Genomic DNA, 15095 nt, shown 5'->3' on the forward strand with positions numbered 1-15095 from the left:
ATTAAATTTAGATGGGATAAGCATAGACAACATTAAGCCAAAATTGGAGAAATCAGTCTCTCAAAATCTGCTTACTTTGGCTGCTGTCATTCACTTATGTGTTATGGAGTAATCTTCTGGGGCAATTCACCACTATCAAAAAAGGTCAGCAGGCAGCAGTTCGTTAACTCTCTGTACATTGTCTGGAGTGTGTGCAGTACGAGGCCTGCCGCTGCGAGGACAATCATCAATATTGTCGTGCACGCTTTCATCACATAACCTGCTTGCCCACCGACTAACTGTACTGCGATCGACAGCAGCATCTTCATACATCTTTTTCAACCTCGTGGATGTTTCCCACTGTCTCGTTTTCACAGCACAGGAATACTATGACAGCACGTTGCTTCTGATGAATGTCAAGTGTAGCAGCCATCTTGAAGACATGCTGCGATGGCGCCACTAAGTTTGAAAACAAGTGGGAAGGATGTATCTACACACTGTAAAACTTTCACACATGCAGAATGAAAACTGTATTTTTACAAAAACAGTGTGCATTTCTTTTGGAGTGACCCTCGTATAAAGTGTCTACGAGATCAAAAAAGTACTGTTTAAAATTAAGCTAAAGGAGTTCTTGCTTGAGAAAAGTTTCTATTCTCTAGAAGAATTCTATAGCAGAGACAGCTAATTTTATTTCCCAAATACTATTGCATATTCCTGCCTCAATATATCTTGCTGCGTTAATCAGATTAATTGGTGATTTGTAAAAAATTGTTTGGACAAAATCAGAATGTTATATCTGGAATTCTGCTTGTGGGTGTAATTTTATCTTACCGATTGTGTTTCCAACTTGTATTATTAATCTTTGTTTATCGTCCTTATGGAAACTAATGTAATAATGAATTAAATGTGATCTTTAAAAAAATGTTTGGGCAAAATCAGAATGTTGTAACTGGAACTCTGCTTGTGAGTGTAATTTTATCCTACTGATTGTGTTTCCAACTTGTATTATTAATCTTTGTTTATTGTCCTTGTGGAAACTAATGTAAAAATGAACTAAATGTTTTTGACTCATTCCACATCTATGCATTAACACACAGAACTGGATCTACGGAATACATATTGCAATAATAAATAAATAAAGTATAGAGGTAGCTAATTGCTTATACAGTATACAGATTAAATTTCTGTTTTTTGCTTGTCTTATTTTAATGTATGTATCGACTCGTTTCATATCCGAGAAGGTTTTCCTTCTTGATGGGATCTATGGAACACGATCAGTGAATGAATAAATGAAATTTTCCTCATAAGAACTGATATAGTTGAGGAGGAACACTATGTGTAGTAGTTCACTGTAAATTTATTAGTCTTGAATGACACATCTTCAGTCATATCTTCAATTCATCTGGTATCATATGGCACATTGTGACACAGAAATAATAAATTATGAATGTACCCCAGAATGTGCCCAATACACTATCAGCATGATAAACACCCATAAAAAAAACTAATCCGAAATATTTTTCCTTCGATCACGCACAGTGGCATATTTCATTCATGAAGTGTCAGCGTGGTGTGCCTAGTGTAATGTTTTTTTTGGTAGGATAATGAAAGATGGCAGAAGGCTGTTTCACGTGCCCTCACTCCATAAGACAGTGCAGAGAGGTTTGGAATTTAATCCACGACGTTGGCGCAAAGACTGGTGATCGAGAACTTCATGCCACCACCTCTCCCCTTGTTGTTAACCAAATACTAATGGAACATTCCTCCCACACTGGGATTTCAACCTCTTACCTCTGAGTCGAGCGCTACCACACAAGCTCCAGCCCTGGAGTGGGGTAGACCTCAGTGTATAAGGCTTAATAATTGAAGTAGCAAAAATATTTAGTGAAGGCAACACCCAATGCAGGAAATCCAAACTTTTGTGTTTTGGAAACTTTGCGGAAAACATTGGTCGTTTGTTGGATAAATATTTACAGAAATTTAATGCCTGTGGCCTTAGTTGCAATGGCGTGCACACTTGAGGAAGATACTTTTGAAGAACAGCATTCTGTGCTTGCAGTTTTTATTTTGAAAAGTTATAACTTATCCTGGATGAAGAAACATTATGGCAGTAGTTGCACGAACCATGCAAGTTTTTACACATCAGTGAAAAGGTTTTATAAATGGCCATAAAAGTGCAACTAATGAGCACTGCTCCAGGCATCCGGTGGCAGTAGCAACCTCTCAGCTATCGGAGAGGACTGACCATTTACAGGTCACCAAATTTCTGAAAAGTGTCAAGTAAATTTTGGCACAACTCATTCCCTCAGTCAAGTCAAATTGAGCTACGATAAGACATGTGCTCAGTGGACTCCTAGAGCACTAAAATTCATCAGAAAGCAACAGGGGTTGCTCATTTACATAGAGTCCGAAAATAGTTTTCAGGGTGGCAGAGGACAGACATGCTTTTTCTCAGAGATGACGCTGGACCTCACACGGTACAGTCAGTGGTGGAATTGGTTGCCAGAGTGGGTCGGGACATCCTGTCTCATCTTCCTTACAGCCCTGAGCTCACCCCTTCAGATTTTTATATACACTACTGGCCATTAAAATTGCTACTTCAAGAAGAAATGCAGATGATAAATGGGTACTCATTGGGCGAATATATTACACTAGAACTGACATGTGATTACATTTTCACGCAGTTTGGGTGCATAGATCCTGAGAAATCAGTACCCAGAACAACCACCTCTGGTTGTAATAACAGCTTTGATATGTCTGGGTATTGAGTCGAACAGAGATTAGATGGTGTGTACAGGTACAGCTGCCCATGCAGCTTCAACACGATACCACAGTTCATCAAGAGTGGTGACTGGCGTATTGTGACAAGCCAGTTGCTCGGCCACCATTGACCAGACATTTTCAATTGGTGAGAGATCTGGAGAATCTGCTGGCCAGGGCAGCAGTCGAACATTTTCTGTATCCAGAAAGGCCCGTACAGGGCCTGCAACATGCGGTCGTGCATTATCTTGCTGAAATGTAGGGTTTCGCAGGGATCGAATGAAGGGTAGAGCCATGGGTCGTAACACATCTGAAATGTAATGTCCACTGTTCAAAGTGTCGTCAGTGTGAACAAGAGGTGATCAAGATGTGTAACCAATGGCACCCCATACCATCACGCCAGGTGATACACCAGTATGGCGATGACAAATACACACTTCCAATTTGCATTCACTGCGATGTCACCAGACAGGGATGCGACCATCATGATGCTGTAAACAGAACCTGAATTCATCCGAAAAAATGATGTTTTGCTATTCATGCACCCAGGTTCGTCGTAGGGTACACCATCATAGGCAGTCCTGTCTGTGATGCAACATCAAGGGTAACCGCAGACATGGTCTCCGAGCTGATAGTCCGTGCTGCTGCAAACATCGTCGAACTGCTCGTGCACATGGTTGTTGTCTTGCAAGGATCCTCATCTGTTGACTCAGGGATCGAGACATGGCTGCACGATCTGTTACAGCCATGCAGATGAGATGCCTGTCATCTCGACTGCTAGTGATACGCGGCCATTGGGATCCAGCACGGCATTCCGTATTACCCTCCTGAACCCACCAATTCCATATTCTGCTAACAGTCATTGGATCTCGACCAACGCGAGCAGCAATGTCGCGTTACAGTAAACCGCAGTCACAATAGGCTACAATCTGACTTTTATCAAAGTCGGAAACATGATGGTATGCATTTCTCCTCTGAACACAAGGCATCACAACAACATTTCACCAGGCAATGCCGGTCAACTGCTGTTTGTGTATGAGAAATCGGTTGGAAACTTTCCTCATGTCAGCACCTTGTAGGTGTCACCACCAGTGCCAACCTTGTGTGAATGCTCTGAAAAGCTAATCATTTGCATATCACAGCATCTTCTTCCTGTCAGTTAAATTTTGTGTCTGTAGTACGTCATCTTCATGGTGTAGCAATTTTAATGGCAAGCAGTGTAATTGGTCCAATGAAAGAAGCATTGCATAGCATCAAGTTTAACAACAAAGAGGTTTAGCAAGAGTACAAAATTGGCTTTGAGATTGGCATAAAGAATTCTTCACTGAGAGGGAGGAGGTGGATGGAATGAGAAAACTCATATGAATATGGAACAAGTGCAATGATAAAAAAATTGTATTGATTTAATAAACCATTTTTGCTGTACAGCTATTTATCTGTTTAGTTATTGAATGACTCTTTGGTTACACATTACATTTATCATATTTTTGTTTTGCAAAATATGCATAGTTAAAACATCATTGTTATTGTCTTGTAGGTCAATCTGGAGACAGGGGTCCTGTAGGTCCTCAGGGAACAAAGGGAGCTCAGGGAGATCCAGGAAGACCCGGACCTCCGGGATTGCAGGTAAGGCTACTCACCGAGAGAACTGTGAGCTGTAAATGAAATCAGAGATGAAACAGAATAGACATTGTACAATACAGATGTTCAAAAATGTCTTCAAAATCTAAAATTATCATTAAAAGTGTAGACTTCAGTACAGGTTCCTAACATATCATTAACTTTCTAAGAGTTGAGTAAGTGAAACATGTGGAAACTGCAGACATATGTAACTGCAGTTGAAGTAGATGTTACATTGTCAAACCATTTTTGAATGTATACTTTTTATTATTATTATTGATTGGCTGAAGACAAGCTGATGTTTCGCCTTTTTTCTTTTTCCCAGTTTCTTTCTCTGAATTGGAAAAAGAATGTGCAATTAATCATCTCATTTATATGCTATCTGTCTAGTCACAGTATATTCTTATAAATTAATTTGATGTTTTGCTTTTGGATACAAAGATGAATAAGTTTTCTGGTTGGCCTACACGCTATGTACATGCAAGTAACATGATCCTTTCAAATTCATTCCACAGAATTGGAATGTTTGCCCTTCTGCTTTATTGATAATCACACTGTATGTTAATGATACCAAAAATGGGTGCTTTTTAAAAGTGACTGGTAAGTTAGTTGAAATTTGTCACTGCATAAGACCTCTGAAAATTATATGTGATGACTGAATAGGAGAAACAAATTTGTGGCACAATGTAACTAAAAGAACAGATTGGTTGATAGGACTCATTATGAGGCATCAAGGACTCGTCAATTTGCTAATGGAGGGAAGTGGGGGGTGGGTGGGGGGTTAAAAACTATAGAGAGAGACCAAGACTTGTCTACAGTGCAAACTCAGAAGGATGTAGGTTGCAGTAGTTACTCAAAGATGATGAGTCATGTATAGGATAAAGTAGCATGCAGAGCTGCGTCAAACCAGCCCTCTCCAGCAAATAGGAGCTACATTGTACAAGCTCTCTCTATTTGTAATAAATTATTTTCTGCTGGAATACAGTGTGTCTAAAAAGAATGACATGGTTTCAAAATGCCATATTTATTGATAAAAACATAATGCAAACAGGGATAAATTGCAAAATTTTCACAAAATCTTCAAGTTTAGCTATGCTATTACAAATGCTGTATGTGCCCTCCAGTGGCAGCGCACACAACATCTAGATAACAAAATTTGTCATAAACTTTATATGATGTATCTGCTTTCACAGAGGTTATCGAGGCTGTTATTTTCTTCTTCACTTCTTTTGTGTCACAGGGTAAAGGGGAGATGAACACATTTTACTTCACACACCCCAATTAGAAAAAATCACACAGGGTCATATCTCCCGATCTTGGAGGCCAAGAATGCAGTGCAGTGTCTCAGTGTTCCATGCACCCTATCCAATGTTGAGGTGCAGTTTCACTGAGAAACTGACATACATTATTATGCCAGTATGGTGAAGCTCCATCTGGTTGAAAAATAAAGTGATCAGAGTTCCCCTGAAGTTGTGGAAAAGCCAGTTCTGCAGCATTTGAATCTGACTCATTCCAGTCACTGTGTTTCTCTCAAATCTATAGGGAGCATACACTTCTTCACAAGAAATGGAATCCCCACATGCACACGTTACGTCAGCTTATTTCGCCGCTGGCATGAAATGTTGCTTCATCACTGAAAATTAACCATGGTAATAATGTGTCATCTTCTATATCCTCTAGAAGAATATTGCTGAAGTCAACCTCTTTGCTTTTATCACCAACCTGAAGAGCTTGCAATAATTGTAGTCTGTACAGCTCCTTAACAGTCAACAAACAGTCATTTGAGGCATTGCCAGTTCTCTGTTTATGTGGCAAATAGACTTTTGTGGACTCTGCTCAAATGTTTGCCAAAATCTTTCCATCACTTCATCAGAAGTGTGAGACTGACCTGGACTCTTAGCTTTGCACAACCATCCTGTCTTCAAATTGGCTATACCACTGATGAATGTTTTTTGGTGGAGATGAATCAGTGCCAAAATGCCAACAAAAAGCATGCTGGACTGGAACCATTGACTCACTCTTTGCCAACTGCAGCACACAAAACACCTTCTATTGAGTGGGCACAATCTTCTGACTGACTGAAAACTGAGAAGACACATTGACTCACATCTAAAAGCAATTTTCTGAAGCTCTAGACCACACACATTCAAACAACACGCATTTCCTTGCTGGTATGTTATGTTATGTTATGTTATGTGGTTTATTCATCTCATTACATACAATTTTCAAATCATTTGATTTGATGTACAGGAGACATGTCAAGGTTTATAAAAGAAACTTTTTTCACTTTTTTAAGAGAACTACAAAAGTTTACATTATATTTTACATTTCTAAGTTACAGCTACACATGTACATAAAATAATAAATGTATTACAATCCCTGTGTTCAGATTGTGAAGCTGTCCTCAATGAATTCATCGACAGAATAATAACACTTTTCCACCAGGAGAGTAAAGAGCAATCTTTTCAGTGAACCAATCTCCATTTTAAATATATTACTGCCTTTTATTTTATTGAAAATTTTTAACCCCATATACTCTGGCGTTTGGGCATAAAGTTTTAAACGATGTGTTGGAAGTTTGAAGTTATCTCTGTGGCGAGTGTTGTAGTTGTGGTCAAAACGGAAATTGTCTAGTGTATGTTGATTTCTATATAGGAACACCACCATCTCATATATGTAAAGTGAGGGGATAGACAGTACTTTTAAATTTTTTAACAGTGGTAGACAGGATTCCCGTTTTTTTGCAACACACATGTTTCTAATTACTTTCTTTTGTAATACTAGGAGCCTAGTGACATTTGCTGAATTTCCCCAGAAGATTATGCCATAACGAATAACTGACTCAAAGTAGCAGTGATAAACTATCTTTCTGGTATCTATGTTTGTGGCACCTGACAAAATACACATTGCAAATGCTAAGTTGTTCAGTTGATTTGCTAAGTAATCTATGTGTACCTTCCAATTTAAATTTTTGTCAAGATTTAGGCCTAAGAACTTCACGCGGTTTGCTTCTGTGATATCCTGATCATTGCAAGTTATCTTTATTTCACTCCTTTCTACTGATTTAGCTTCAAATTGCATCATTTTGGTTTTAGTTACATTTAGTTTTAGTCCATTTTGATAGAGCCAAGATTCAAGTTTTTCTAAAGTGTTTTTGGCTTTTTCTGGAATATTTTCAGATACCTCATTTTCAATTAGAACTGATGTATCATCAGCAAATAAGACTGAATGAACATCAATAGCAAGTGGTAGGTCATTTACGTAAAAAAGAAACAGACAGGGACCCAATATCGAACCTTGTGGGACTCCTTGGGGAACTGTTTTCCAGTCTGATGAATAATTGGTTCCATTTGAAGTTAAAATTACTCTTTGTTTCCTACCTGACAGGTAAGAGCTAAACCATTTTAAAGCAGTGTCTCTGATTCCATACATCTGTAATTTGTGGAGGAGTAATGCATGGTTCACTGAATCAAAAGCTTTAGTCAGATCACAGAATATACCTGTGACCTTTCTACCTTTATCTAACGTGGAGCATATTTTTTGGATAAACTCATTTATAGCATTCGCAGTGCTTTTACCCTGTTGGAATCCGAACTGGTTTTTAAAAATTATATCATTTACAGTAAGAAAGTTATTAATTTGTTTTGCTGCAATCTTTTCAAACACTTTAGAGAAGACCGGCAAGAGAGAGATAGGGCGGTAATTCCCCATATCTTCTGTCGATCCTTTCTTGAATAGAGGTTTGATCTCACCATATTTCAATACCTCTGGAAAGCATCCCTGTTCATAAGATTGATTTATAATAGTTGACAGTGGTTGGGAAATAATATCATACACATACTTGATTACAGATGTTGTTATTTCATCCCACCCATGTGAGGTTTTGTTTTTTAGAGACAATATTTCCTTTTCCACATCCCTTTGGGTTATTTTTTCAAATTGTTTAAAAGATGTGTTCTGGCTGTTTTCCAAATTTGTGATGCCCTGATAGAATGTCATATCCACATCCGATCTTACTACGTTTAGGAAGAATTCATTGAAACAACTTGACATCTGAACAGGGTTTACTATAATTTCATTTTCATGTCTAATTTTCAAAATCTCATGAATTTTTACTTTGGCTCCTAGTTCAGACTGAACAACTGACCACACTGCTTTTGTCTTATTTCTGTGTTCTCGTATGAATTTATTATTTGCCATTTTTTTAGCTGCCGCTACAACTTTCCTAAATACAGCTTTATACTGTTTGACATAAATGACAAAATCTGGATTTCTGTTTGATTTTAACTCATTGTGGAGCTCTCTCTTTCTGGCACTAGAGATCTTTATTCCTGTTGTAATCCATTTGAGTTTACCATTAACCTTCTTTTGCTTATATCTACGAGGAAATGATTCATTAAATACCTCTAAGAAACAATTTAAGAATTTGTCATAGTTAATCGAGCTTGAACTATTGTAGTCTACAGGCCAGCTTATTATACTTAATTTACTGCGGAATAAATCCATTTTACTTTTACTGAGATCCCTTTTTATACACACTTCTGGAGACTTTAGGTTATTTGCTTTTGGGAGCTCAATAAACAGAGCTGAGTGATCTGAAATTCCCAAGTCTAAGCAGTATTTGTGCTTATTTCCACTGTCAAATATGTAGTTAGTAATAATATTATCAATGCAGGTCACTGATCTGCTGTTTTCCCTAGTGCCTTCAGAAAAATTTAGCTTGAAACCAGATTTCTGAATTAAGTCACGAAATTTTGTGGAATCATTGCTTTCAACTAAGACATTTAAGTTGAAGTCTGCTGCTATAACAACTTTTTTCTTACTTTCTTTCTGGAGTTTTTCCAGGAGGCATTCGAATTTGGTTAAAAACACTTTTGTTACCGCACATCCAGGAATTCTGTAGATTGCTATAACCAATGTATTCAGATCACTCAGCTCTACAGAGCAACTTTCAAACACGCTCTCTTCATTTAAATAATTAAAACTATCTCTTACTGTATAACTTATGGAAGAATTGACAAGAATGCAGGAGCCTCCACGAGATTTGCTTATTCTACAAAAGCTAGCAGCTACCTTAAAATTATTAATACTATTTAGTACTTTTATACTATCTTCTGTTAACCAGTGTTCATTTAGGCAGATTATTTTAATATTTACGGATTCTGAAAGCAGAATTTTTAGTTCGTCGATTTTTGAGAATTTACGATTTGGTAGTTCTGCCCCTAAGCCATTTATATTCAAGTGCATCAATAGATCATTTTTTCTTTTAGTTATTTCGCGTGCATCCTTTGTTTGGTACCTAAACTTTTTATTTTCAGTTTGAATTTTTTCTTTGTCACCCCTATCACAATGAATTAGTTTCCCTTGCTTCTTAGGACTTTACACACGTCTATGAACATTTTACTAAGGTTCACAGAGCCTAATCTATTCAAGTGCAGGCCGTCTTTTCCCAGACACTTGCAGTTTAAGAATTTGTTTGGGTCAATGAATACTGCACCGAGTCTGTTGCACTGTTCCCTAATGCCGGTATTTATCCTGTTGATGTAAGTCTCATGGTACATAGTTATTACTGCCCAAATCAGATCATTCTGTACATCTGAGTTCATAAATGTTTACAATATAGATAAGTACAAATATTATCCAACTTTTGCAACTGAATTATTATTATGAGTATTATGTTTACCAAACATGTTTCACATAACTGTATTAGGCTTCTTCACTGGACTACAGAGAAATGAGAGTGATAACAGTTTCACTATGGATGTTATGTTGTGAGATATGGAGTGTTTCTTGGCAGCAACTGCCTGCAAATATTAAAAATACAAATGAGTGGAGCTGCTATTTGTGAAATAATTTGTTCCATCTTCTTTTACAAATTAATTTGTTTGTGTTAGGGTCTGAGAGGAAGTCAGGGACGTACTGGACCACCTGGTAAGCCTGGAAATCCTGGAGAGAGGGGCATTCAGGGAGCAGACGGGAAACCCGGAGAGCCTGGACCACCTGGATCACAGGGATTGCCAGGCCCCATCGGACCACCTGGAGACCGTGGATTTGCGGTAAGTCCATCCCACTGAGTTCATTTTATGTTCACAAACTCATACCTGTTTGTAGGGATATCTTTCATAGTCCACAAAACTTTAGGCAATATTTTATTTACTTGTAAAAAAATGGGTTGTTTTCATTTCTAAACAGCTTTTCTTTGTGCTGTTCATGTACGTCCACTGATAATGAGTATATAATAATGATGCGTGATATGAACTTTCAGAATTTTTCTACTTTTACAAGTCACAGTTATGTACAGTTATTTATTGCCAGTTGACTGTTCTTCCTCTTGGACAATGTTGCACTTGCAGCTTCTAATTGCAATTCCCTTTTAAATGAAAATTAAAAGTCTCATGTTAGTCAGGAAACCTCTTATTACTACTTCAAAAGATATGTACCAGACCAATATTCAGTGCTTCAAAAGCAAACAAAAAAGCATAGTAGTTAGTAATTTTTCTCATATGAAACTTCCTGGCAGATTAAAACTGTGTGCCCGACCGAGACTCGAACTCGGGGCCATTCTGGAATTTTTCTCATGTCCAATTTAAGATAAATTATTCACTTAAATAAATAGTTTAAAGATGCCTTATTGTTTGTTCAGTTATTATTTATTGCATTTTGAGTCAGTCAATCCTCGAAAGATCACCATTGCAACTCACTTCAGTCACATTTATCTTTCCTTACCCAAATTTGTGAAGAAACTCACTATACATACTAGCGCTAAACAAAAATCGCTTGTGGCATTAGCCCAAAGAGAATAACAGTGAGTCATTTCAGTTACATAATTCATTAATGCAATCTTTGCATCAATAATGTGGTAAACTTGTAATTTTAATTTCTATACACAAGTGATTTTGAATTTGTGCTATCTACTGTAACAAATTTTCTATTTGACTTCATTGATAACAAAACAAATCTTTTTTATCAAACATGAAATATTTTTTTCATTACAATACAATTCTTAAATGTTTCAGCAATTAACATTATTAGTTATAAATGTAGTGTAATTAAGAACATTTCCTAAAGAAGAAAATATGTAAATAATAGACAAGACATACTAATTTTTGCGATTAATAATTGTTTGACTGCAGGCACAATTCTCAAAAATGTTACGTATTTATTACAGGCTGTTCCGAAACAATTTATTCAAGTTAATACAGAAGATAAAGAACATCAAAACAAATATATTTTGATAAGGAATGTAGTGTCTCTGAAGTCACCATGTAATGTTAGGGAACATTCTGTTAGTTGTGCTGACGAAAGCTGTTGTGTTGGTGTCACCGACTGGGAATGTGAACAGACATCCAAAACTGCTCTGGGTATGGATGGTTGGTTGTACTGTTGGAATGTGTTGCTGAATGTTAGACAAAGAACGACTTCCAGCACAGTCGGGCACCAGCCCATTTCAGCATTGCTGTGAGGGCTCATATGAGAGCTGCCTTCTGGAATTGATGGGTCGGCCGAGGTGGATCTGTAGTGTGGCCAGCCAAGTCACTTGATCTCATGTCTGGATTTCTTCCTCTGGGGGGCACACAAAGCAGATAGTGTAAGAAACCATCAATGGTACAATAGTCGTCGCTTATGGTATCATTGCAAACACTTTTGCTGATGGTATCATTGCGGACACATTAAGAATCTTTGAGAGGACACAACGTGCAATGGTCTGACGATGTACTCCGTGCATGCACACCAGTGGTTGCACATTGAAGCAGGTCCTCTGAATGCCACTGCTGTAATTAGCATGCTAAGCTACTGCCTGTGTAAATTGTCCCTAGCATCAAAAATTGACATCAGAGACCACATGTACCATAAGTAAATATAGTCGTTTATTTTCTATACTTCCAAGATTAATTTGAATGTATAGTTTTGGAATGGTCTGTATATGGGTACTTAATGTAAATGACTTGGGTAGTAAGCACTGAACAGATTTTTAGTTTGTGCATCCTATATGTGACATCAAGACATTGCGTTGCGTACTGAATCAATGAATTCGAACATAGTGCTATAAGTGACATTGAAATGGTATTCGCTGTATGGCCACATGTTGCGTACCGTGTTCTTGACCTTAACATGCAACATGACTAATAACAATAGGATAATAATTAATCACTTTAAAAAGTATGTAGTGTTAAAATTGGAATAGTGTCTGAAAAAATAAAAGAACAGTCCATTGGTGAAAGTGTTATAATTTGGACTTAAAATCTTTTGTAAATCCCATTTTTTAATATCACCCCATACATTCCTTTATGTATCCTTGGTATCTGACACAGTTCATTTAGCTTTTAACCAGATGACCATTACAGAAAATTTTAGAAAACATTTTGTGAATAGCCTGTGAATCAAGTGCCTTCCAACAGCTAACATTCTATTTGAATGGAGGCTAGAAAAACTAAAACAAGTCATTGAGTCTCCAGCTGTAGCATGAATGAATGAAACAGAATTTCACTCAAGTGTAGTATTTGAGACGTTCAGAAATCTGTTGACCTCATCACAGTTGCATATAATGGTGTGTGGAAACCTATCTTTATGAGTTTTGCCTTCAGAGCTTCCCCACCACTGTCTCCTTGTGGCCTGGCATAACTAGCGTGGATTGCTTGAGTAGAAAACCAGAGCATTTCTAACAGAAGATGGGCGTGAAAGAGAAGTAGAAATAAAGAAAAGTTGTAGCTATTCCCTGTGTTATTCAATGCGCACATTGAGTAGCAGTGAAGGATTTTAAGGAGAAATTTGGAAAGGAAATTAAAAGTCACAAAGAAGAAATAAACCTTTCAGATTTGCTGATGACATTGTGATACTGTCAGAGATGGTAAGGAACTTAGATGATCAGAATGGATACTGTCTTAAAAAGAGGTTATAAGGTGAATACTATCAAGAAATTTAATCAAACTGAGTTGAGTGTTGTGAAAGGAATTAGACTGGAAATTGAATGTAGGAAGGAGTTGATGAGTTTTTCTATTTGGACAGAAAAATAACTGACAATGACAGACGTAAATTGGATACAACATATAGGCTGGCCGTAACAAGAAAAGCAGTCCTGTAAAAAGAAAAGTTTGTTAATGTATAAAATATACATGTAATTGTTAGAAAATATTTTCTGAAAGTATTGAGTTGGAGTGTAGCATAATGTCGAAGTGAAATGTGTACAATAAACAGTACAAAAGTGAGGAGAATAGAAGCTTTTGACATCTGCTGTCACCGAAAAATGCTGAAGATTTGATCAGTAGATTGTATAACTGAGGAAAAGGAGCTGAATCAAATAGGAAAGAAAAGCATTTTATCGTACAACCCAACTCAAAGGGGTCATTGATGGGCAGCAAATGTGCAGAGTCTTGAATGAATAGTTAATTTGGTGATAGAGGGAAATGTGTGAAGTAAAAATTGTAGAGGGAGGTGAAGCCTTGAATACATTTATCAGTTTCAAGTTGACATGGGGTGTAGTAGAAGATAGGCTAGCCCGGAGATCTGCATCGAGCCCAGTTCAGATTGATGACTCTTACTATAATAGCAACCATTCTGACAGGCTTTCCCTGAAAATGTTAAATATATGTCATATATGTGAAAATGTGCATGTTCCATTTGTCACTCTTTTCTGTTGTAGGGTGAGCCCGGTAAGGATGGGGAACCCGGCCAACCGGGAACAACTGGCCCGAGAGGAGACCCCGGAAAGGATGGTGCTCCAGGAATCCAGGGACCTCCGGGACCACCGGGGTCGGACGGAGAGAGGGGTCCGCCGGGACCTGGTGGTCCACGAGGCTTCCAGGTGGGTGTCACTGGCTGCAGAGAAACTCCACATCACGATCTGTCTCTTCATCACACATTTATCTGTGGATCATTTTACAACAATATTAAATTCTCATATACCAAATTAATTTAAAACAAGTGCAATAAAATCTTGATAATATCAGGTAATTGGGCAGAGTAGAGCTCGAATTTGTCTGTGTGTGACAATTTTTTGTTTGACTTATAACATCGTTGGTTAAACGTCAAACAAAAAATTGTCACACACAACAAATAAAATTCAGGCTATAACTTCCAACAAATATAGACTGTGAAAGCTATGGCATAAAATAACCTTAAACGACATAAGAAAAACGCTTAAGTGATGAACCAGTGATGTTATAGGTAACTTAAGAATTCCATAAATGTATGGTTGTCAATCTCATATATGACTAGTAGGTTACCGTCTGTCCTAGAAGATAATATATAATAAAACCATTTCTTTCAGATCGCCTGATGATGGCAATAGTGCTGAAACAGGCCTGTCGTGATTAAATAAACATCTCAAAAAAAGAAGCAGCTTTTTGGACTTAATTCATAATGTCTTTACTATAGTGTTGTTTGGCATACCAAAATAGACTGGTTTTTTTGTGTATTCCCTAATTATGAATGTAAATACAAAAAATTCAATTGAAGCTGGACCACCTAAAACAGGAAAGATATCAAACTGTTTTTGCAGGCTTGAGGCAGTTTTTGTGCAATTATAGTTCTGTGATGAACAGATTGATTATTTCGTTGCATAAATGGCCAAATCCACACATATGAAACTTTAAATTCCATAGGCAAATTGTTTACAAGGCCAACCGGAATCATTTCAGTTTTGAACTATAAAATCAAGAAAGTCCTTTTGCACGTGTGGGTATTTGCACTTTTGCTATCGAAATGGACATCTAGTTTTTGAACTGTTTAAGAGTTTC

The 15095-nt window shown here is 37.4% G+C and overlaps 1 protein-coding gene across 2 annotated transcripts in view; it reads left to right on the forward strand.

Moving 5' to 3' along the window:
• The window catches only part of LOC126428086 (collagen alpha-1(I) chain-like), a 260714-nt gene that overhangs the window by 173999 nt on the left and 71620 nt on the right, over positions 1-15095 (forward strand). For both annotated transcript variants that reach the window (XM_050089976.1, XM_050089977.1), the window contains 3 exons: positions 4277-4365; positions 10254-10415; positions 14000-14161. In XM_050089976.1, the coding sequence (XP_049945933.1) occupies positions 4277-4365; positions 10254-10415; positions 14000-14161 (413 nt within the window). The remainder of the gene's footprint in view (positions 1-4276; positions 4366-10253; positions 10416-13999; positions 14162-15095) is intronic.

The sequence above is a fragment of the Schistocerca serialis genome, chromosome 12, assembly GCF_023864345.2.
Source record: "Schistocerca serialis cubense isolate TAMUIC-IGC-003099 chromosome 12, iqSchSeri2.2, whole genome shotgun sequence".
NCBI lineage: Eukaryota > Metazoa > Arthropoda > Insecta > Orthoptera > Acrididae > Schistocerca > Schistocerca serialis.